The 25,782-nt window shown below is 33.3% G+C and overlaps 1 protein-coding gene across 6 annotated transcripts; it reads right to left on the bottom strand.

The window, feature by feature from the left end:
- Positions 1-303: 303 nt before the first annotated feature.
- On the bottom strand, positions 304-22,022 carry LOC126978723 (endoplasmic reticulum mannosyl-oligosaccharide 1,2-alpha-mannosidase). Of its 6 annotated transcripts, XM_050827753.1 has the most exons (15): positions 21,626-22,022; positions 21,258-21,506; positions 19,491-19,543; positions 19,138-19,314; positions 18,932-19,057; positions 18,087-18,198; positions 17,736-17,921; positions 16,232-16,380; positions 15,679-15,867; positions 13,293-13,480; positions 12,149-12,257; positions 10,845-11,036; positions 9,323-9,463; positions 7,297-7,442; positions 304-6,330 (listed from the first exon to the last, which is right to left on the bottom strand). In XM_050827753.1, exons 3-15 carry the CDS (start codon positions 19,503-19,505, stop codon positions 6,261-6,263), a joined length of 1,800 nt encoding a protein of 599 aa, XP_050683710.1. In that variant the 5' UTR covers positions 19,506-19,543; positions 21,258-21,506; positions 21,626-22,022; the 3' UTR covers positions 304-6,260. The 6 variants fall into 6 exon arrangements, with proteins under 6 accessions (XP_050683710.1, XP_050683711.1, XP_050683709.1 ...); XM_050827754.1 differs by lacking the exon at positions 21,258-21,506 and having other exon boundaries at positions 21,622-22,022; XM_050827752.1 differs by lacking the exon at positions 21,258-21,506.
- Between the last annotated feature and the right edge of the window lie 3,760 nt (positions 22,023-25,782).

Here is a 25,782-nt window from a genome sequence, read left to right as displayed (position 1 = left end):
CATGACATAGAGTCGCTCCCTTTTACAACGACATCTGCGTCTTCTAGAGCAGTTTGAATCTTTTGACTAGCGCTAAATATGGCGCTCGATATCACTTAAAGCATGACATAGAGTCGCTCCCATTTACTACATCTGTGTCATCTAGAGCAGTTTAACGCACAGTTAAGCGATGCCTGTACACAATGCCAAGGGGTCTAAAAGTTATGATTTTATTAGTTAATGCTCCTAGTATGATGTTAAGACACCATAATCATATCACTTATTAATACGAGTAATTAAAGTATTGAAATAAAATATCTTAAATCCATATAAGTGTATATTTATTGGCATAATAAGTATGGAAAACACTTCATAACTTAATACTAAGTATAATTAGTGTACATCCAATATATATAATATACAAAAATATACCAGCAAACAAATGACTAATGCGCTGCGAATTTCAACTTATAACACTTTTTAGGCGCCAAATTTTAATGGAGTTTTAACGGGGGTGTACTTGAGCTACCATTAAATGTTATTATTAATCTTCATAAATCGATTATAAACTGTTAATCGCAATTCTAAAATTGATTTAGTTGTTGCATATACATTAAAATTAATTAGAATCGAAACAAAACATGTATTGCAACTGACAATTCTTTAGAAGTTTGTGTTTTGTCAGGGCTTGTCACAACAGCGACAAAACTCCACTCTGTCGGTAAATCGTACGCATACGCTCCTTTACATTCGTTCGTTATCATTTTATCGCCGTTGTTAGTTATATGTGGATCATGCATGTGTGTCATAGTCTCATGCACAATACAATAAGTCAACGTCAATTTCAACTGTTAACTATTAAATCAAACAAAATAAATGTTAATTCGATTTACGTCGTATTTTAGTACTTTTTACTAAAAAAAAAATAAAAAAATCAACTGTCGTAATAATTAAATCACTATATTCTTCCCCCAATCAATTGAATGTTTAACAATTTTTTCTTTTAGCACGGCCCAGTATGAAACAACTCTTTAATAAATAAATAATGTTTCCAGTTTCAATAGATAGAAAATGTATAAAAAATCAGTCTAAAGTAATATTAACGTTTTATATAAATAGAAATCTAACCAATTAAAAGGGTTAAATCTAGTTTTGGTAACAAATTATACATAGTTCAACTTAAAATATATATTTACAAATATATTGTACAATGTTTTTGTTTGCATTCATCAACTTTCACCGACCCATAGATACCCAAGAACAATTCTGCCTAAATTTAAAGTTTGAACTGTTTGTCACCTGAGAGAGAAACCTATTGTTGAGCGTCAATAGTTACCTGGAAGTTACAGAGCTTCTAACGGCCGTTTTCAATTACGTATCTCTGGTTACGGATACATTGCTGTCACCGTTTAATGACAAGATTTATCTATCCATAGTTATGTCCAATATAGTTATAGTCCAATGCTTTGTGTCGATAGGTTATTGAAATGAATTTTATCCTCTAGTAAAATAATTGAAAACGGCCGAAAATAAATTTTACAGTGCAGTTTCTCTTACCTCTGGCAACGCCTTGGCGAAAGCGTGAAATTATGCAATTATAGTTCTTGATCGAATTACATGAGGGCCTTGTACTAACACGAACATGGAACGTATTAGCGACTGACAATACTAAAATAGGGATGCCAATCAAGAGAAGTGCTCGAGATTAAAACTTTGAACAAACATGGATTCTTATATGACACAACAGTATACCTCTCGCTAAAGTTATAGTTCGTTCTGAATCACATGTTGTGCCGATACTTCGCCTCTCTGAGACAATAGTTATTCGCAGCAACTTACGGAGTGAACGAGTGTTTATACAACGATGATAAAATACTGTTGCGTTTGACTTAGATATTTTGTCCTGTTAAAAGTAGACTACACATGTGTTTCAGCAGAAGCTAATCGACAGGTTTTTAAAAACATTATGCTAAGAAATTCAGGATAGAGAGATTACACGGCCAAAAGCATGATGAATTTTGACAGAAGCACTCTGGTAACGTGACGCTTTGTCACTGTCATGTGAACGTCAAAAATCTGTCAAAAAACATATTGTCCAGGGCCATAAAGTGTACAGCGGCACGCTTAGAGCAGTTCTGTACAATAATACATAAATTTTTGACAAGTGATGAAAAACTTATAAACTATACGTATAAACAATTAACTAGTTTAGGAATAAAATTTAATGTAACAAAAATTTTTACATAATTTATACATCGAAATGGTCTTACTTAAGACGTAGTTATTAATTGTAGCCATAAAATAAAGTGCCATACTTATATTATAGGAATTCAAAATATCAAATCCCGTTTGACACGTCACATTCAGACCTTTAGTAGGTATAGTCACGGACGAGTAAAAAAAGTAGGACTTCGTGTCACCTTACATAACAGTGAGGCACCAAAACAAGCCGGTAAACGTGTAAATACATAGCCGCACGCATACACTAATACAAGCCGATCGGACGCCATTATAAGATTTGCCATCGTCTGTGACAGATCAGTTTGCGTCGCAATAAAGGAAATTAAAAATGCCGTTGTGCTTTGTGAAAAAGTGTAAAAACTAACTAATAAAAGTATTTGTGGATATATGATTATTTAAGGGAGAAAAAATTGTGCAACTGGTATACCCCGTAACCGCACACACACTAGCATCACGTGGTAATATCAAGGCGCGGATTCCTTTTTTTTTTACTCGTCCGTGGGTGTAGTATGTAATATTGACGTATTATATATTTTATTATCAATTATTTTATCAATCAATCTTCGACAAAAAAAGGTTAAGGTTATAAATATTTAGACTTTTAATAATTTATCATTATAAATCATTCGTTTGTATTGTGCAACACGCCTAATAATATTTTTTGGTGTGAGACGATATCAGTAATATAAATTACTTGTCAAACTTTTGCAAATCAATTGGTAGACTTCCACTTACTTTTTATTATAATTAATAAAATTACATTATGCATGGCTTTTGTTATTTATGGTTGTGGTGTATGATGTGTCAAATTGGACTCCATATTTGCTTTAGTGTGGGCGTATCTTAATACATAATCGCATGAAAATATTGTAATGAGATTTCAATGAAGTGATCATAGCTAAATAACCTAGCTAGCTAGAATGATATAAAAAACCGTAAAATATAAGCTCTGAATTATCAGTTCGTGTAAAAGAGGTAATAATAATAAAATCTCCTATTTTCATTTTGTCGTCATATTATATCATTTAATTTTGTAAACCTACTCAATATAAATACTGTACACGACTTGTATTACAAATAATTATTAATGTAAGTTAAAACGATTCCAAAAAATAATAAATGGGATAGGATAGAAATTTATAATTGTTATACAAAAAGTTAAGTTATTGAGCCGAGTTTTGGTATATTTGTGTATATAAATTCGAGTACTTACAACAGATATGAAACAGAAGACGTATTGAAACATTAATTTCACTAACATTTACTAACCTAAATGCTCCGCAGATGTTGTATTTCTGATAAAATTCATTTACCCCAGATTGAGGGTGTTTGTTAGAAAATTACGATCTGCCGGTAGATGGTCACCAATACACAGAAAGGACTCCGAATGAGAGCTAAAACATTATAATAACATCAACACATCAATTTCTATCCATCTACTGATAAATGCACAACATAGCTACACATACATTGGAACAACTCTAAAAGTTAACTACAATCATTAATAGACATAAATGCACTTGGTAAAAGTGAATTGGCGAAATTCGGCAAGAAAACGCATACATTTTCATGCGTCTACTCGAGCGATGAGAAAATCGCAACGAGTTGATATAACAATCGCCATCAAATATACGCGGTACAAGAGAACTTATGCCAGAGTATTGTCACGAATTACATATGAAAGAAACGAAATACAAATTGCCACAATATGCAGCATGCTCGCGGCGATATTCATCTTATGGTATGCATAAAGCATTAAATATCCTATTACAATGTGAAAAGGTCTAAAATGCTATGGACATCATGTAGCTGCCTGTTTACTATAACAAAATTTTATTCACGTATTAGTCCGATATTAAGTATGCAAAACAAGTAAATGATTCTTGTGTGTTTGTTTATAATAAATAAACTTAATAACTACACTATTAAGCTACCTTATCAGCGTGAAATATGCTGTTTTCTAAATAATAGATCCCTATAGAAATTGCAATAATTTGACTCAAGGTATCAAAAAATTGCTACCCAGCAATTTCTACCCGGATAAAGTGGGGGCTAACTACAAGTGAATCAAATATCATGCCTTAATGCGTTAACCTTTGTGAACTGAACATAAAAATAATATAATATGAACATTAATTATTCCATCTATTTTAAAAATAGTTCTGAAAAATATAATATATATTTTGCTATAAGCGCTTGTGTTAACTCCCTTACACAATAGTGTAACAAGGAGTTATTATCCGCATATGAGTTCTTTCATTGTGCTATGGTTGGCCGTCAAGCTAAAGAAGGTAAAATGATTTAAATATAAAATATTGATGCGGATAAGAAAAAAATCGAAAAAGACGGAATAGAAATGATGAGAAGTGAAAACGGTCTGCCTTCAGCCTAATATTTAATATTTATAATTAATATGTTTAATAAAGTATATAATTTAAGAAAACTCACGCGCTACATTTTAGTGCGTGAGTTAAATTATATTGTAAGTTCTTCCTCACACGCGGCAACGTTATAGAATCAAACAATGTTATTACTCTGGTACTTCTATATCCACTTTCGCTTTCTATTAAACAGATTAATTATAAATATTAAATAATAGGCTAGAGGCAGACCGTTTTCACTTCTCATCATTTCTATTCCGTCTTTTTCTATTTTTTTCTTATCCGCATCAATATTTTATATTTAAATCATTTTACCTTCTTTAGCTTGACGGCCAACCATATCACAATGAGAGAACTCATATGCGGATAAGAACTCCTTGTTACACTATTGTGTAAGGGACATTAGGTATTAACACAACCGCTTATAGCAAAATATATATTATATTTTTCAGTTACCGTTTTCACTTTTCATCATTTCTATTCTGTCTTAGTGGTGCTTCAAATAGGCACAAATATTTGCTGTCAAACATATGGAACAGCCTGTCCAGTGGTATTTATACAGGTCAGTGACATGATGTTAATTGTACCAGGGACGCAGCCGTTGTAAAGTGTAAGGTCGCTGTCAGCTACCGCCGCTTGTAATGATTGCAGGAACCCTGGTTTTGTTTCATATTCATCTCTCGACGAACAATGATGACCTTTACAAGGTCAAGGTGCACTTTGCAACAAACAATACCAATGCCAAAAAGATTAAGTCTAATTTTGGTATCAATTATCACATATACCTGATCGTGTTTACCACAGCTATAACATCAACTTATTAATATTACAAAAGAACTGGATACATGGAAATATAGAAATTTAGAGCCAAGACCAACCAGTTTGTTGGCAACTGGCTGACCAGTAATATTCCGTGAGGGAGCTACATTACTCCCACCTCAAACACAAGAGAGAGATCGAGGTGAGCTTCCATTACTAATTAAAATACATAACTCTCAAATAACAGATAAATAAATAACAATAACCAACTTATAACATGATAAAAGAATTATTTAATTAATATAATTCTGATCTCTTGAAAAACCAATCTGTTATGCTTTCATAATAAAATTATTCTTAACATTTTTTTGGTATTAATAAAATTCGGAGACCATGTATCGTTCATCGTAGGACAAACACCTACAGTTCAACTTACAAAATAAATTTTGCCTAAATTTTCCATAGATTTTAAATGATTAAAAAACCCATGCTACATGATATTAAGAAAACATCGCCGCATAAGCTCTATTGATGTACATAGGAATATAAGGAATGAAAGAAGTATTTTTGTCTTGTTTACATAGTAGAATACTATGTTGAAAACATAACTTAAAATTTAGCCCCCTTATTCATAATGGCCCGCTAACTTTAAACAGCCGCTAATGAGTGTTTTTTCTCATTCTGACTTAGGTCAATAGAAGAAGACAGAGTGAGAATTAGCAATGCTTTAAGTTAGCAGACTATTATGAACAAGGGGGTTAATCTTTTGAATTGAACGAATACAAACATTAAGTACAGTCATGAACATAATAAATCAGTCATACTCAACGCATTTTTTGTGCTTTGGTAAGTAAAAACAAACTTGAATAATAGTTGCATAATATCCTAAAATATATTTTTTTAATTCTTGTGTATCGGCAAAGGATGAGCTTCAGTGTTAAAGACAAATTTGCTGAGATCGATGATGTATCTGAAAGTACAAAAAATCATTCCTCAATATACATTATCCGTACAATTATAAGTATTTTTATTATTTAACTTTTGTGGCAATTTATAGAAGATGCGCACGTAAAGTAGCGAGTGTTTTGTTAAGTCAAGACAACCCGGTAACAGCTGAAAACTATCTGAATTGAACGGTATATGGAATATTTTAATTCAGTCTATCCGCATCATTCAAATTCAAATATTTTTATTCAAAATAGGATGTGACATCACTTATTGAAAGTCAAAAACTACCACCCATTCCAAAATGAATGCCTCAGACCTGAGAAGAATGGGCGCAACAATAAACATTGATCGCGTCCCAACTCTATGGGCTGGTCTGTATTGTCTCGACATACGAACGGGGAGGTTCGAAAAGTTCGTGGAATGTAAGGGTGTTAAATAAAATAAAACAATAAATCTATTTTTTCTTTTCAATATAATCACCCTTAAGCTGAATACATTTATTAGATCTAAAAAATTTATTTATCTTAGCCAACGTAAAAATATTTTTTATCTTTCGTCTCAAAATGAGCCAAAATCGCCTCCTTTACCTCATTGTCGGCGGAAAATTTCCTTCCCCTTAACTCTTTTTTTAAATTGGGGAACAAACAAATCATTGATTTACTAGGGCACTGATCCCCATAAACGGTTTCCATTTCATTCAAAATGGTTTGACCGTTTTGTCCTTGTTTGGTAAGGAATTTTATCACAGCACGGTTTTCAATGTTCTGCGTTTTTGAGTTTTCTTACGGTTTGACTTGTATACCAGGCGAATGTTCGTAAGGGCTTGAAACTGATGATGAGTCCCCAATTAGTATGACACTAAGTGAGCGCCCCGACTCCATCACCTCCATTCTACAAACTTTTAGACCTCCCCTCGTAGCAATGCTGTTTCAACAGTCCCTTGTAATTAATTACCTACCGAAACTATAATATAAAAAAACTGCTTTACCTGTCATCGCTAAACAACAAATACAAATATTTGAGCGTCTCAGACAGGAAGAATGATTCCATCATATCCTTCGGCGGTGGTTTCTCAGACTTCACATTGGCCAATGACGTGTAGCCATTTTGTACTCGAGCGTACTTCTCTATTGCCTGAAAATATTATAAAGTCGAAGTCAAATAAACATTATTCACAAAGCGCTTCTGAATCGTCACTATAAATATTTCACTGAACTTTATTTTACTGAATTTATTCTATAGCTCGCGAGAAGAACATATAAGAAACTCAACGGCCACTCTTTTCACTCAAATAGAGTATTTTACAATGGCTGTACTATACATAAAAAATAAGTTTCTAAGGTGCTGAATCCAATATATGAGTGGTATTTAAATAATACAAATTATTTCATGAAAAGTAATAAAGAATTAAATGTATAATTATAAATTATCGTATATTGGATGCAGCAATCTTTAGAGCTCAATGTTTGTGTAAGGATGCTTCGTGAACATGATGGTGGTGATTACTGTTATATTTAGTAATTGCATCCAACAAATACAATGATTCATTAACTATAACAGGTCGAACTGTATTAGTTGTTTATAGGTCATATTTATAGCTGGCTACTACTTCATCAGTATGTATTTCAATCTACCGCGGCACGTAAATATAAGATAAAACGGCCTTTTTTTGGTGTTTTTATTGGAGATGTTGTATATTCGATTCGATAATGACCTGATTACGTGCAGCCACAACCAATGTTAGTGTACCTCTATGATAGTCTCCAACAACACTTCTCAGTATTTCAAAATACAATTTTCAGGAATCTGCGCATAGAAGTTATTTGCGCAATATATATATATAAGCACGAAAAGCAACTCACACGCTAATCTATGTCTGCAGTAAAAAGGAATAAAAGGCATTTATTTTCTCAAAATTGAGACACGAGCCACTACTACCGCTTCGGAAAGAAATGGCGCTCTGAGAGAGAAGAAGCGGCGCAAGCAACTCTCCCAACATTTTTTTTGCGCTTTTTTTAATGAAATATACAATATTGTACTGTCATTGCTATTGCTATAAAATAATCATAATCTAGTCCCAGGCTGTCGGATCACTTAGATATGTTTCTGTGCAGTAGTAGGATTAACGACAGAGCCATTTTTAAATGAAACATTTAAATTTATTTATAGATAATGCCTGAACAGTGACTGGGACTTTATTATAAAAGTGAATTTACCCTTAAAACTATTATGTGGAAATATTTTGTCGTCGTGGGGTTGAACTAACATAATACATATATTAATATGAAATGACTACATGAATATTTGATTTGATTAGTACTTTTTTTCAGGAAATAATATTTCAATACTGTTGAGACTATGATGTTTTGTCAAATGTGTCAATGTCTATAGTGAATGGTATATATACTTCATAGTCCCCATAGATCTATAGGTACAGTCTTCATACGAACCCTATTCCTCATTGATTGTCGTCATGCACTGTTAATTAAATTTACTTAAATAATATATAGTTCCCTCAATTAAATTGATTTATTTATTATTACAAAATATTATAGAAAAACCATTTATTGCATTTGCAAGTTGAAAAATACCATATGGTGGAAGTTTCTCTAACAAATATATAAATATAAATACTAGCTTTTAGCCGCGACTTCGTCCGAGTTGAATAGTAACTTTTGGCAATTTTTTTTTTTATCTTTTAGGATACTTTTCAAATGCATTATTGAAAGTCTCTTTAATAGTATTTCCCTGTGATCTTTAATCTCCAATTTCATCCCAAAGTAGGTCAAAGTTTCAAAATGCTCTAACAAATTTTTATAAATTATTTCTTATCAAGTGCCTAAATACAAAGTTTCATGGTTTTATCTACGATAATGACTAATTTCCATTCAAACTGCCATCCCCGTATTTCAACCCCTCCATTATTTTATTGCAATAAAAGGTAGCCTATGTTCTTTTTCTAGCTCTAGTCTATCTCTGTACTAAATTTTATCAAAATAGGGTTAATAACATACCATATAAACTTGCCATCCCCAATCCTGGTAGGTTGTGTTGCCGGTAATCTGGTACATAACATACAGACTCTCGACGAACTCGGGCCGGAGCAAGCTGTGTGCATCCGCCATTTTGGTGAACATGTCCTCGGAACCGCTTCCCTGAAATGTCACATAAGGCTTTCACTTTAAGGCCTCTAAGAGTCTCTCTCGAATCATTATTTATCTGTATATTACAATATGTCCTGGGTGTTTAAATCGATTATAAATAAATTATCTTTATCTGTATTCGTTATTACAAAGTTAAACATGTGTTGAACACTTGTATTAAAAAAGTTCTATTGCAAAATCTGTGTCTTATATTATAATCTTAAAATATTTAATCACGAGACGAAGCTTGACTAAGGTGCAACAACGCATAGATTATATCCAGGAAACAGATTTAAATAGAGTTTATCTTTTTCTATTACTAAACACTGTTTTGTAATAGAAAAAGATAAACTCTATTTTAGACGTCGTTATTGTCAGGTCACTGCCGGTGTTATAGAAAGGTCACTTTAAAAAAAAACACGTTTCTAAGCCATGTTTAAATTATTTTTTGTAATAACACCGTATATGTTTTAAGTGAGCCTATAGTTATTTCTTGCGCCCGTTCTTGACTGAGGCATATAATTTCAAATGACTGATTGATTATTTTTCAAATCCTATTTTGAACGATAATATTTCAAGTTACAATCAGAGCCGGTAGGTGGCGCTGCAACCAAATAGTGGTAACAGCCCTACCTATACTGACACTTTATAAATATTCAATATGCAATTATTTATTAATTTACGTTATCTTAACTTGTCTACGAAGCCCAACCTTGTTTGTTAATTAAATCTAGTGACGTATATAGGGTTCGCTACAATGGCGACATTAAATAAACGCACGGGTAGAGCTAATTAACCTTAATTAAAAAAAATTCAAAACAAAATTTTATAATTCACCTTAATATACCAATTTCCCATAACAGCATTTCGGGACATCTAGTAGTAATCTAGTAGCCGCGAGCTAGCGTAGACACTGAGACCTACTTCTTCTACGCCGTGCCATAGCTGTCAGAACCCGTAGGTTAATAGCGGGAACGTCAGGGTGATCAAAATTTTGTTTTCTAAATGTATAATTTCTTCGATGTAAAATTTAATCTAGTAGCCGCGAGCTAGCGTAGGCACTGACACCTACTTCTTCCACGCCGTGCCATAGCTGTCGGAACTTATATTTTTAGAATATTTTTTTTCCCACCTGCATGAAAAATGTCGTCTTGCCGGGAGAGAATCGGCCACTGTTGTCCCTCCTGGTAAGGTAAACAAAATTTTAATCGCCCTGACGTGATATACGCACCACGTGAAATAAGTAGGACATTGCCACACGCGATTGTCACCGTTCACGTCACAATATTCCGCGGGTCAGAATGACCTACTTTTCTTTTCCTAGGTGCGTAAGATACTATTATGATTACGGTTAAGTAGCTCTAGTCGAGTGTACCGCCGTTGTAAAACTTACAATATTAAAGTGCGTAATCTCCGGCGCCAAGAATGTGGGATGCACTGCATACGTCAGGTAGCAGGTATGTATGAGGTCCTCAGCCATGTCCATATGCCAGTCGGGCAGACCGTTAGCGTTGCCCAACGCCAGTGTGCCGGGCAAGAAACAAGTCAGGTGATCCATTTTAGCGTTGAAGGCCTGTTTATTAAACTATAACATATGTTATCACATGGATTTATAAGAAAATCGAACCTCGAATCACATGGCACATATATTAGTAAAATTAAGTATAGGAATTACTCTTATATTGACACGACACGACGTATATCGGATGCAGCACCTTACAAACTAATTTGTTATGTATTACAGCAATTATAAAAAAACACACTATTGATTGAAATGTGTGGCCATTGAGTTTTCTGTATGTTCTTCTCATGTGCTCTACTTTTTCCAAACATAATATAGTAGATTCAGTCATTTAATAGAAATATTTATGGTGAAGATTCAAAAGCGCTTATTTTAAACCTAATTGAATAAGATTATTTGACTTTGACTTTAACTTATATACCGAGAATTCCATACTGATGAATTAACAAAAAAAACGGCTGAATAAAGTATGTAATTTACGAAACTTGGATTATTAATTGTTGAGTATTCAGTTTTAGTTATAAAGTATAATCTTTCGTTGGTTTTCTAGCAAGGTTTCTGATTCACAAGATTCCTGCCGCCGAATTCAACCTTCGCACGACACTCCACATAATAGGAAATCATCCCCACCATCTGTACATTTTGGGTTTAATATATATTTAAATAGCAAACCACTTTCTGTGGCAGTATAAGTTTGACGAACATTTTTAATAAATTATTTGTATGAAAAGCACTGCGGTGCAAATAATGCAGTCTCTAGGCGGCTTACCAAAGATTTTCACTAGGTATGTAGCGAAAAGTAAAATTTACTGGGTAGGTGTGCAATAAAAGTTTGGTTACAGAATAACGGAACTAAATTTACTTTAATACTAATAGTATATATTAATAAAGGTTCTTATTAAGGTAGGCTAATTGCCTATATGTAATGTAAGCCCCTGAGTAGGTATATTTAAATGAATACGTACAATTTGCGTGTATTTCTAGGTATTTATGCTTAAAATTTCACTAAACCCACCCATTATAATAAGAGAAGTCCTCTCAGCGACGCGCGATGTTACGGTGAATATTATCGGAACTTTAAAACTACTCACTTTTTTTTTTATAGATATATAAACGACTTTTTTTCAGTTGTATGCATGTGTATATTATTACTTATAATTATTATATATATTTACCTCGGATCCAGCCGTTAGTTCCCCGATGAAGAGCCGTTTTTTAGGATTCGACCGCTTCGCCAATAGGTCACGAACACCCTCGATTGCGGTCAAATAATCATCACGTAAACTGAAATTGTATATCATTTAAGTCAAAATACTATAGCACGGCAAGATGAAATATCAAACCTCTACTAGGTTTAATTAATATTAATATATATTTATATATATTAATTAAACTATAATGAATCCTGCATATTATTTTTATTATATTTAATACCAAAAAAGCGATAGAGACACAGAATTAAGGCGAAGAGTAAGCAGAAAACACGCAAACATGGTGTTTTTAGACAAGTTTTGTGGTGAAAGTATAAGCATTTCGAGCTATGAACACTACTTAATCCTGTTACACATATCCTTAAGTCTTATTTGTAGGTTGATAATGCTTGCTGTTGGTTATAGTTAACACTGCCGAGCCTTTTTGAAATACCACTTTTCTTTGAAGTTAAGCAAGTTTTTTGGCATGGCGTGACGCATTTTGTTGGTACTTCTCTCAGAAAAGTTATTCTTATAGCTTGTACTTTTTTGTGTAAGTTCATTTATTCAGATTAGTAGTGAATAACGAGGATTGTAAGCATATAAACTGTTTTCCACCCAAGAATTTTGAAAATATTGGCTTTGTTACATAGATGGCGGGCCGGTAGCGGTGAACTCATATCGCTCAAGGTCGCTGGCATTTAGTGTCGCCTTAATCATAGAACACTTCCCGTGATATATGCGTAAGTTTTAAGTTACTCTTGTCAGATAAGTCTGCCACCAAATATACCACCATCAAATATATAAGAAGCAGAAGTAAATAGCTAGGTAGAGTGAAAATGCCACATGCTGTGTTCTTTGAGCACCTTAGCCCTGATGAAATACTTAATAAGAACGAATTATATGTAGTGTGCGTAAATTTATATTCAATGTATTATGAATCCACCTACGATACAGATGTACATAAAAAATGTGCACGTAAGTAAATCTTCTTTAATCAGGTACATTATTTTATTCTGTGCTACAGGCAGAAGTAATAATTTCGGCATTGAAAAGTATTCAGTTACGTGATTCTTGAGTAATTAAGAAATCTACCTAAATACAATAAGTAGGATCATGATATACTTACTAGTCAATAGACTTCCCAGTCTGAAGCCATTGCTTCAGTAAGTACTCATAGTAACTGTCGCCGCGGGCGCCAAGTGTGATCGTGGCGTGTGGAAGGAAATGACCCGTGTTCGGATTTATGAAGATAGGAACGAGGCCGTTCTTCTTCGGCAGTTGATGGATCTTCTGCGACACCAAAGCAGCTGCGTCCTATGTCAAAAACATCGAAATGATGATCACAGTATAAACACTAACACAAGATATTATACATGACATAAAGCATTTAACGAAATTGAAAAAGGGACGTGTGTTCCTTTAAAGGATCTCCCCTCTGTAAAAGTACAAGACTTTAGCTGTTATATACATATTCAAATACAAATTATCATAGTGTCAAGTAACATGAATGCCGTAATACGAGCGCGCTGTTGTCTGAAAGAAGATGATGTGACAAGGACTGAGAAAGGAATTCTGAAATGGTTTGAACAGGTGGAGCGAATGAGTGAAGAAAGAATGACGCATCAAATATATAAGGCAAGTATCTGTTATCGTTTATGGAACAATTTCTCATACTTATCTCAAACTTATTGAATTTTAGACTTGTTACGCTTTGGAACAGAGGTATCGAATTATAATTATAAAATATTTGTCTGATGTATACATCAGACATTTGTTCTAATAGATGAGTAAAAACGACATATAATATTACGATTTCCTTCTTTGCGTATTTCGTATTATAATATTGTTACATGCCAGAACTAAAATAAAGCCAATGTTATTCTACAAATAATTTATTAGACTTCGCAGCAGTCAGTAATATACCCCTCGCTAGATACCAATAAATCGTCACACACTATGACTTTTAACCAATTACACACTATGTGTTGAATCGCTTGTTATATTGGAATGAATGGTCACTTTATCCCTCAGTTACCATATTCATTCAGAATGAATTAGTCATGTGTGCCTTAATTTTAAACTCGTAAGAATTATACTCGAATGATGTCGAACAGTTATTTACAAAACACGTAGTCGTCAACAAAACTACAAGTTAGCTATATTTGATCTAAGTGTCTCATATAAGGTCGAGATTCCTTTACACTGGTCGAATATCTCTTTAAAAATTTAACCCAGCCTTTTAACAATATTTTAAACGTTTACATACATACAAATTATATGAACAGTATAGTTAGTATCTGCTTTGCATGAATTAATGTGAGTCGCTTATCGCTAATTATTACTTGCCCGCACAGCAAAAACTTATAAATGATAAATTAATCAAATAGTACTCACTTAATTCAGAACTTAACAAACTATATCATAGTATTGATTCGAAACCAACAATCTTTTGTTTATGGGCACACAATCATTAAATCAATAATTAAAGGGCATTAATACAATAACGCATTGGTTCTGGAAGAAAAAGGTATCCAACAAATACAGGAAAGATCATCATCGGCAACATCTATACCAGTGGGAGGCTTCTATGCACAGTATGCCGATGATGAGCATTATTGTATTTTGGTCTGAAGGGCGACGTAGCTAACGGATCGGTTCGAATAAAGTAATTAATTTCACAAAGTGGCTGTCCGAGGCAATAAATTCGAGGAAAAAATAAAACAATACTCGCAGTTCTGATAGTCTAGTATATTACATATCATATAATTGCGAATTCAATAATTAATTCGGAGGCAATATATATGAAGCTCAGCGAAAATATATTACTTATATAATGACAGTTCAGTCCATTTGATGGCTATTGTACAGATAACATTCAGCAGTGAAAAGAAGTTATTAGGATATCTCACTTCATGTCACTTCAATAGATTAGGCTTGTACCAAATGCCACAATAAAACATAATAAAATATTCAACTAATTTTGATATTAAAAGACGATTATGTACTCTAGGTATATATATAGCATCATTTATATCAACATATTTATAAACACATAGCGAAATCAAAATATTACAGATGCAGCTCGAAGGAATTGCCTCCTACTATGGTTTACTTGTTTTTATGGATGATGGCTGACATGGTCATAAGCGTACGACGCCCCCTACAGCCCAGTGGTTATTGACCATGCCTACTAAGCTAGAGGTCCCGCGTTCGAATCCCGGTAGATGGTATCATTTAAATGATGAATATGAATGTTTGTTTCTGAGTCATGAATGCATTTCTGTATATTTAAGGAAGTATATTGTATTAAATATATCGGTGTCTTGCACCCATAGTACAGGCTATACCTAGTTTGGGGCAATATAATTTGTGTAAGAGTGTGTGTCAAAAGCGTAGAAGCGATTAAATATATTGAAATAATTAATTTACAAGTAGCGTAAAACTGAACCTTCGCCCGACAAAATATTAAAATAAAATAAATAATATCACACATTAAAACATTAGGGACGTACCTCGAAGCTGGGGATATTGGTGGCTCTGGAAAGTTCCCTGAACTCTAACTGCACCGTGCTCACTTCGGCCGTGCTGCTGTAGTGAGACCACTCGGGCACGTGTGCCGTGCGAGCCTCCAGGTTCACGTCCGAGTACGGAATCCCGGACGGAGACGAGAACGCCGTCATCAGGCGCATGCCAAGATCTTTCTGAAATGGGTGTTTTATGGGATTAGGGGACAGAACAACCTGTAGGCCAAACATTTAAGTTGTAACCAATATGCGGCCCCTCTTAATTCCATCTACGTTACTCCATCTTCTCAGCAAACCACCTCACACAAGAAATGATATTAAGTTAATAAATTTGACAAGAGACGTTTAAAATAATAAACACAATCAATTACCCTGAACACAGACAGAGAATAACTATGCTCAAGTTTGATGCAAGTTTCACATTACAATTTAGATGTCGCCTAAGTTGAGGGAGCTTGAGAAACGGATAACTAATAATCAGGTACCCGTACCCTAGTTTATTTTCTTCTATTCTGTACTTCCTTAACATGTAGCCACTCACCGCTTTATTCAGGAACATATCATCTCCGGTAAAGTGATAATTAGTAAGCAATGAGCCAAGTACACGTATGGTGACTTCGAAGAAATTGACGTCCTTGTTCTTTGTGAAGACAAGTTCATTCTTAATCCACTCCTTCCCTTCATTGAATTCTAAAATAGGTGAAATATCTTGTACATATAAGAGAAATCACAGTATTTCTCGTAGAGATCCAGTATTTACACTGGGGGCATTTCAGTAAAGCAGGTGACGAAAACAAGTAAGGCTTTGAAATTCGTTCATATTACGTATTTTTGGACTTTTCTTGGATAAAAATTATATTTAAAGCAATAATACATAATGTATATCATTGTGGTCACAGAACAGGTAAAAGAGATTAGAATGGCCATCACACGATCGATATTTGTACTACATGCGCAAGACAAATAAACACAAGTATTCGCACACATACGCAACCTGTGACGCAGCCACTGACCTGTATAAATACTACTGGACAGGCTGTTCTATATGTTTAACAGCAAATTTTTTGTGCCTATTTGAAGCGCCACTCGCGAGCGTCCAGAGAACTAATTTTGTCGCATAATACAAATGGCTGCGAAGGAACGTATAATACTCTGAAGTATCTTTGCATTTAGAATTAATTTCGTTCGTTGTCCGTGTTATTAATACTTTAGGAATCAATGTAATAAAGTACACATTTTTTTTTTGTAAATAGTTTTCCTATTGCTGTTTGTTTGGCTGCGGCTATTAGTATTACTAGTTTTAGTTCCGCAGACTCTCGCTACATGGCCAATAGCGCCAAAATGGCGGATATCAAACAGGCACAAAAATACTTTGACAGCCGCCAGTCTAGTGGTAATGTAGAGGTCAGTGAACGCAGCCGTGTAATTGATCAATACATAGGCAATTGGTAAACACTTAGGTAAATAAAACTTGATACTTTTGACAGCTCACCGTTCACGCCTATGAACATTCGTTTTCTTTTACAGATGACCAGCATGAGTAGATAAAACGGTACAGTGACTAAGCTTTTTAAGAGTTGGCAAAACTGTTACCTATTTTGTAGGCTTGTCACAAAAAGTTAAAAGAAATTAAACAAATCATTTTTTATTAGCTTTTTTATTGAGTTTGATCATCGATATTAAATAACCCTAAATACAAGATTTCATACAACAGTTACAGAGTCCGCATAAATATTATAAACAGTTTATTAATTATATCTTACCGTGTAGTTCAGGTATTGAAAAGATATATATTTTAAATATTTATTGCTTGCGTTCGCTCATAGTTGGTCTCTCTCTTTTACCTGTTCTTTAAAAAAAATCAAATGGAAAGCTGCTAGACTTCTGGGTCAGACTGGTTTAGTTAAAGTTAGAAGACGAACAGACATGCACAATGGCCCAATCACGAGGCTTAGTGTGTAAACAGCCTAATCATACTTGCCCAGGAAAACATCCATGAACCAGAAGCAGAATCTAAAACGCGGAAACTTTAATAATAAACATACCTTCAGTCAATCCCATTATATATGCAGTATCCAAGCCATCAACAATTGTTAATCCAAGTGCAAACCAATCATATGCTGAGCCAGATATTGGTTTTAGATTGTCATGGCCCCAGGCATGTTCCTTGTAACCACTCCATGCATGCTTGAAACTTTGTACTACTGCATACTGTTTGGCATTTGTTGGTCCTGAAGTTAGTATTAAATAAAATTTACAATATTCAGTTACAGTTTACAATTCTTTTTAATGTATGTCATAATAAATGGCATGAAGTTCAGAAAATATCAATAAAATACCAATATGTTTTCTTCCATATTTTCAATACCTTTAGAATTCAATTTTATCATTTTTACCTGTAAAAATAGGCCTCTGGAAGGACTCAGGCTCTTGCTTTCCACCTTTCCCTTCTTTTTCAGTAGACACTTGTTTCAATTTATTGAGCAGTGTAGAATTTTTTACCACATGCTAAAAGTTAATATAAGTGAGATAATTTATTGTTGTACAATAAATAAATACTTTTTCATTTTTTTCACAACAATGTACTTTACAAGCGAGTTACGGGAAGAGATTGCATTTTGATGACACTCTAGATAAATATTACTTCCACCAACATCAATATTTTTTGCATTCATTAAAGCATTTTTATACCTAATAGTATAATATGTTAAGCTATGACTAACTCCATGTATTATCAGGTATTTACATTATAGCAATAAGTGAACAGCTATAAGAAAAACTTCTCTAATGTTTGTTGTTATACATAAATAAAAATAATTTTATTGTTTCTTCTAAACGGTAATAGGCTAAGTGGGCGTCTTTAAAGTACCTTATTAATTTTATTATTCATTTTAATGATATTTGCTTATTGGATTTAAGTATAGGCAATTAATGAATGAGAAGTGTATGAATGAAATTGTTTCAATACTGCAAAATACAGACTTAAAAGGAATCAGACATGTATGTTCTGTTAAGAGTGATCTCACTAAAATAGTTCCATAAGATGTTAAACACAACAACAAATAAATAAATAAAAGTTTCCAATACATTCGTAAAAGGTTTTCAATAAATTCAAATTGATCCTGTATAACAAGCTTAAATTATAAGGGAAGAGTTTGATATGAGAAATGAACTACAAAGAACTATAAATAATTGTAAATAAATAAGTATCTCACACTAGATAATATACAACAGAACACACCTTGGTTTCAATATTGCTGGGTGGATTGAAGGCAGTAGATAGGCCGTAGATAAAGCAACATATTGCAATAAGAATGAGTGTGGCCAGCACTAATGACCTTTGTAAGCGAGAGAGCTGATTCCATTTCTGTAAGAAATAATAGATAACACAGAATTTTATTTTGTCAGACATTTGTCTAAAAAGCATTAATTATTAATTTATCTCACCCTAAAAAAGTTTTTGGTAGCTATTGGCTCTATATATAAAGGACTGTCCGGCCTGATCTCAAAATATCTGTTCGGAGGTGCTGTAGACATATAATCATCACAAAAATCTATTCTAGTGTCAGATAAATTTGAAGGCATTTTCATTTTTTTACTGGATACTACTTGATGACAATGAGGCTGCAACATAAAGAAATAAAAATCTTCAAGCTCTTGTTGAAATATTACACAGAATTACTTATCTTAAAGTTTTATTTGAATACCAGTGAAGGTACCTCTTCTGCATAGAGTACTAGATGGGTATCACAGGTAGTGTGAAAGCACAATTAATCAATAATATGTATGAACTTGCTTACAGTTGAATGGTTCATGCTTGTGAATAGGCACTACTTGAGGTGGCTGGATGATCCTGTAAAAAAAATGCTTCAAGTTTTTAAAATTAAAGTAATCTTATATATTTATAGTTATATTCAAATCTTTATAATTGTTAATTCAATGTAACTTTATATATTTACAGTGTGTAGGTTGATGCATCTATCCTTCATATCTCTTGTGGTTTTTATTTTACTAAATTTAAAGCATATTGGTATTATGTCTAACATGTGTGTCTTTGAAACTTGATTCTTTTACGGTCGTTCCCAATATACTGTCTACTTAATATACTGTCGGCCTTATATTTGGGACGCGTGAATTGCAATTTCCATAAAAACTTCTATCACTAGTAAGCTATATGTCCTCCCATTGACATATAGCGTGTATACGGATAAGGTAAGGCACCATCGATAAGTTTGTATTGTAATTTGGGACAGAAAAGTCAATGATAGTTACGATTTTTTATCTCAAGTAGGCAACAACCAGAGATAGACTGAATATTGAGAACGGCCGTTAGTTAACAAATTATTTGATAGTTGATTGTTACACAAAACAAATAGCAATAAATAGATGATTTGGTTTTTCTTGACAGATTATAAACCATAATAACATTATATATATTATATAACACTATGTAATTATTGTCATAATAATTACATAGTTATACTACATCTTTGGAAGTTATCATTCAGTATGTTATGTAATATGCTTTTACAACAAGATCCCAGAAAATGTTCAAAACAAAAGTATTATGTTATTCAAAAGAATTGTTAAAAATTGTTTGTGTGGTAAAGGTTACCATAACATAAATGACTTTCTTAATGATACCACAGATTGGGAATGGAGTGACCGCCCTCAGGCTATTAAATAATAAGTTTAATTGTACAATATTACTTTGTAAACATTAAATGAAAAAAAAAAGCCCGCTGATGTTGTTGCACCTATTCTACTCATGTCTGAGGCATTCATTTTTGAATGGGTGGTAGTTTTTGACTTTAAATAAGCAATGTCACGTCCTATTTTGAATTTGAATTGAAAAACAAAGTATAATAAAGTTTCCATTTATGTATTTAGGATGAATCGATAATCTAATGTAAACAGTTAAAATTAGTATAATATAGTTATTGTATACATTATACTGAAAATATATTTTATAATCACTCGGTGTATTAATATATGTATATTATATTATCCTATGTATGATGGATTGCTTGACACTTATTTGTACTTAAAAATCTACTATACTACTACTAGTTTTGATTATTGGATCAAAGTGGACATAAAAGTGGAAAAAGATCCATGAATGAATCTTAGCGGACAAAAGGTAATAGTTGTAAAAATATAAAAGGGATGGGAAATTTGAAATTACTTATTTTGTTGGTAACCAACACAGTAACAGATGCTATGACTATGAGGAGGATGGAAATCAACAAAATTTAAACAACCGACCATGTGTTACCTCAGGGGTAATCTTTTCACAACATCTAGCAAGTGTCTTTAGCCCATACTTTACTGATGTCTTACTTCTTAGCATAGTTCAGGTAAAAATAGAAATTTAGCTCCAAAATGCAAAAAAGAAGGTAAATGTTCCAAAAGTATCACTTGTTTTAATTAAAAAAAAGTCCTAAAACATAGTACCTATCTTAATTTTATTAGTCAACTAAAATGTGATGACAAACACTAAACTATGTTTGACTATACTAACTACTGATACTATTATTTGAATAATATAGTAACAGATAGGTACTTACACTGAATATATTGTGTACTTGCTGTAAATTTGTAGTATTTTACTTATATACAGTTATAGTAAATGCAATAGGTATTAATACTTAATTTGAAACATAATAACTAGAAGGATTCAGCAATTAACTCTAATTTGTAGGAGTTAAAAATACACCCAGCTATCCTGGATAAAGGTGAACACTGATTTGCATTATTGATTCATCCAGGCATAGATATGATCTAGACTCTAGAGTATAGAGGTGTGCAACGCAGACCTGAAATTAGTACAATTTCTATCTAGGTCATTCTGGAAAAATCAATACCAGGATAGGGTAAACAGAACAAAGAAATGGGAGAAATAGTGAACCTCGCAAATATAACAACACTCACTTACACTTTAACCCTGAAGTTAAAGTACTTAGACATCCACTACAATTATTTAAATTAATAATAACAAACTTCCACGTTTTCAAGGGATAAATGCACTTTTGAAATTTTGGGTTTTTCAAACGATACAAACAAAATTATAAAAATAACACTCTTATTTAAACATATTTTTTTGAACGCACTTTAGCTCTTAATCACTTTAATTTATTGTTTTACTACGAAATTCAAAATAACTTTAATTTAACATCTAAAATTTTAAAACGTAGGTACATACACTCGAGTGCAGTTATTTTTTACCGGGCCACCACCGAAGAATTTATTATTGGTCTTCAGTCAAAGAGAATTTAAAGTTTAAACACTATGTACAGTCTTCAGTCTCACAGTAGTATCTCTTTGGTAGTCTGTGGTCTTTAAACATGTTGTTTGAAATCCGAAGTTCCTCTCCACACTATTCGCAATAGTCAATTCCATGCACGAAGTCGTAGAATCTAAGTCGGGATCTGTCGTTGGCTGTGGAATTTCTACGGAGAGTTTGAGCTTGGCAAATCTGTCGATTTACTAAACTTTGCCTCCTTCTTCCAGTTTAATAGTTCATCTATTTATGTGTAATATTTCATCTGAAACCCCGTTACAGATGTTCTCTGATGAGGTATAATAAACTCATTTGCAAAAAAACGGGTGGTTTTTATTTTTCCGTCGCTTTAGAAAATACAAAAGCAAAAGCGATGATTAAAACAATCATTTGAGAATATTACTGGCACATTTATGAAATGATGTGGTGCAAAAAAAGGTTTATTCCAAATTCAAGGACATAGTCGGACCTAAACATAATTTGCAGTTATTTGCGTATCGTGGCGGGATTCGCCGATACTTCGTAAAACCTCTAAATAATTTTTAATAATAACTATAATAATAATATAATAATAACTATAATAAGAATATAAGTAATACAACTAAATAATTTTTAATGTTAACTATCGTCGGATTGTCTTAATTCCTTAATATTTTTAAGTCTCGATGTGTATCAATATTATTGAGCAGTCTCTAAAATGGTTGATAGAACGATAACAGTGAGCAAAAATACAGCAATACTTGAGGAAGGGTGTAGTCAATGTTATGTGTCCCAGAAGGTAAATGTGAGTCGTTCGATTGTCCAGAGGGCTAGGACTAGACTAGGACTAGGCAACGATATCAAGGGACTGGTTCCGTCAGTAGAAAGTCCGGCTGTGGAAGAAAACCATGCACAGTAGCTCGAGAAGATGGTTACCTGGTTAACCAAGCATTGAGAAATCGCAGATCTTCTTAAAAAGACTAGAGGAAGTGAGAGGTATGCAAACCATATTATGTACTGTTCGGATTAGGCTTCTCTCTGCCAATATAATATTATGCAGTCATCGAGCAGCCCGTGGCCCTAAATTATCCTGCTAGCACAGAGTTGCTAGACTGAATTGGGGTAGAGTATTATTCTCGGATGAAGCCAGAATATTACTATAATATGGTGACGAAGGACGTCAGCGAATACTGCGAAGGCAAGGGGAACGTTTCGCAGAAGTTTGCTTTGAATAAATAACCCCTTTTGGAGGAGGCTCAGGTATGTTCATAGAAAACGGCACTTTGAATGCCCATCGGTACCCCGCATTAACGGTTCTTGGAGAAAATTTGATTTTATGGAAGATAACGCTCGCGCTCACCATTCTGGCGATGTGGAAGCGTATAATCAAGAGGATGTATTCGTCGTTTTGATTGGCCAATCCCATAGAGCACATTTGCGATGTTCTAAAATGAAAATTAAGATCGGTGCAGCCCGCCCCGTAAAACATCAGGGAGCTCGGTAGTCCAACATTAAACTCAAAAAGAGGCGGGACTGTGTAAAGTTTCGTATGAAACGTGCAATGACTTGATATAAACAAAGAGAAATAAATATTAGTTTGAAACCGTTACGTTATAGAGTATTGACAATGCACGTGATAAAAAATCAAATTCCAAATATGGCATACAAAGGGAATTTAAACACTACGTTCAATGGCACTTGCCACAAATACAGGCACCATAATAAGCTCCGACTGCATACATTTTTTGCTGCACACATACAATTCTGCGTTTACTCCAGTTGTTTAAAATATTATTGGTGAGTAGGGAGCAACGTAAACATTTTTCAGTTTAAGCTGCGTATTTGAATTTAGAACCCGATTTCCACAGAGACATCAGTGGAGTAGCAGTTAGGTATTTTTTGTGAACCCTGATGAAAAAGAGTCTAAAGAGTATAAGTTTTAAGTTTGTCAGTCTGTTCCCTATTTTCTGGTCAAGATCTGTTCAGTCGGAGGTTTTTTACATTTTAATCAAATATCACACACATATTACAAAGGCGAAAGTTAGTATGTTTATTTATAGGTTTGAGTGTATATTTATTACTCCTTAACGATCCAAATGGATTAGGATCTAATAAGTTAAGGTAACCTATAATGAGAGAAAAAAACACTCAAATATAATATTTTTATTTACATAGAATTATTCGGTAAACTCATTATTAAAGTAAGTTCCCTGTAATAAATTTAAAATGATAACATTAGTCTTTTAGACTTAGACATCTTTTCCAGGGTATCGTTTTGGTATATGTTGTGTAAGCGGACATCAACTTATTTTTGTATGACAGCTTTTGTCAAATTATAAATATGGCTAATTAGGACTTTTGTGTGTGCATCAATTTGACGAAATATATTGAATTTCGAAAGTGATTTCAATACTTTTAATGGAAGTTAAGTTTTATCATAGGTACTTTTTCAGCACGAAATTTTAAATGATTAAGTCCTTTAGTGGTGAAATATAAATCAACCTCGAGGAAATGATTCGAGCAAATGCCACTCGACTTATTTGGTTTGTAAAATTCTTCACATCTCTCTCTTGCTACCACCTGGCGCCAATTCTCTTTCACCATCTCGTGTACGTAAAAGATGAAAAAGATCAGCTTTTACAGATTTGCGGTGTCAATAAGTATCAATTATGACTAGGTAACGAAACGTCTTTGATAATATAAATAGCACTAGTTTGTTATTGCTCACGTTCTTGTAAGCCTTTCATATTCACTGGAAATGACTTTCTGTGCACGAAAAACTGTCTGTCAATAGGACGACGTATAGCGTACCAGCGATAGAAGTTTGTATGGAAATTGTAATTCACGCATCCCTATATAAGGGCATAAGAATGACTTATCGGGTATATTGGGACAGCTTCAGATTATTGACAGCTATTTATTGACAGTAGAAGGTAATAATTTATCTCTATCTGTGGGTAATATATTGAGAACGGCCGAGTCTCCTGAGTGAGTTTTTAGTCTTGTGACAAGATCACTTAAAATCAAGCCAACCTTAGACCTTGTTATATCAAGTTAAGTATAATGCAACGTTTATGATTTAGTTTGACTTACGTAAAAAAAGTCCTCCTTAATGAGCCGAAATCTTAGTGAAGCGTGATCACTTATTATTTAAATTTAACCGGTTTATGGCTAAGATAACCATTTACTGATAAAGTAAAGGTCAATCATAAAACATGCACCACTTGGAAGTCAAAATAATAAAGATGTATATAAAAACAACGATAATGTAGTAAAAAAAATGCATACGATAATTACCTACCACTTGACCTACACTGACTTGCCAGTTCGGCAACCTCCTACCTTTTAGTCTTCAAATTACCAGTTACCTGAACATCAGCATGAATTACTCTCAGGGGTTAATTAGCAAAGTAAAAGTATCAATAGTTAATACCTACTAGTTATTCCTTCTACGACAGTATATACCTATATTAAACAAGTAACTAAACTATCTAAATACAAAATTACACCTAGTTACCATTTAAAACATCAATGTTGTCGCGTCAATATTTCTTATTTCAATATTCCTACGAAATATATCGTATGAGAACGGTTGTTAGTTTCTGGGACGAAATTTACTAGTGAAACTTTTCTATCACCCAAAATAAAATTAGTACGAGAAGAAGCTCTACTAAATCATAAACCATGTCAAACGTCATAGCCTAACAGTGTCGTAATACTGTACTATACGACCTAAGGTATAATATATTATTATGATATCACCTCGATAGCTTCGAACTGCGCTCGTCATCTACTAAGACTACACAATTCTCAAAAAAACATAAGAATCACAC

The sequence above is a fragment of the Leptidea sinapis genome, chromosome Z (assembly GCF_905404315.1).
Source record: "Leptidea sinapis chromosome Z, ilLepSina1.1, whole genome shotgun sequence".
NCBI classification, from domain to species: domain Eukaryota; kingdom Metazoa; phylum Arthropoda; class Insecta; order Lepidoptera; family Pieridae; genus Leptidea; species Leptidea sinapis.
The sequence above is the reverse complement of the archived record's forward strand: the minus strand, read 5'-3'. Positions and strand labels throughout refer to the sequence as shown.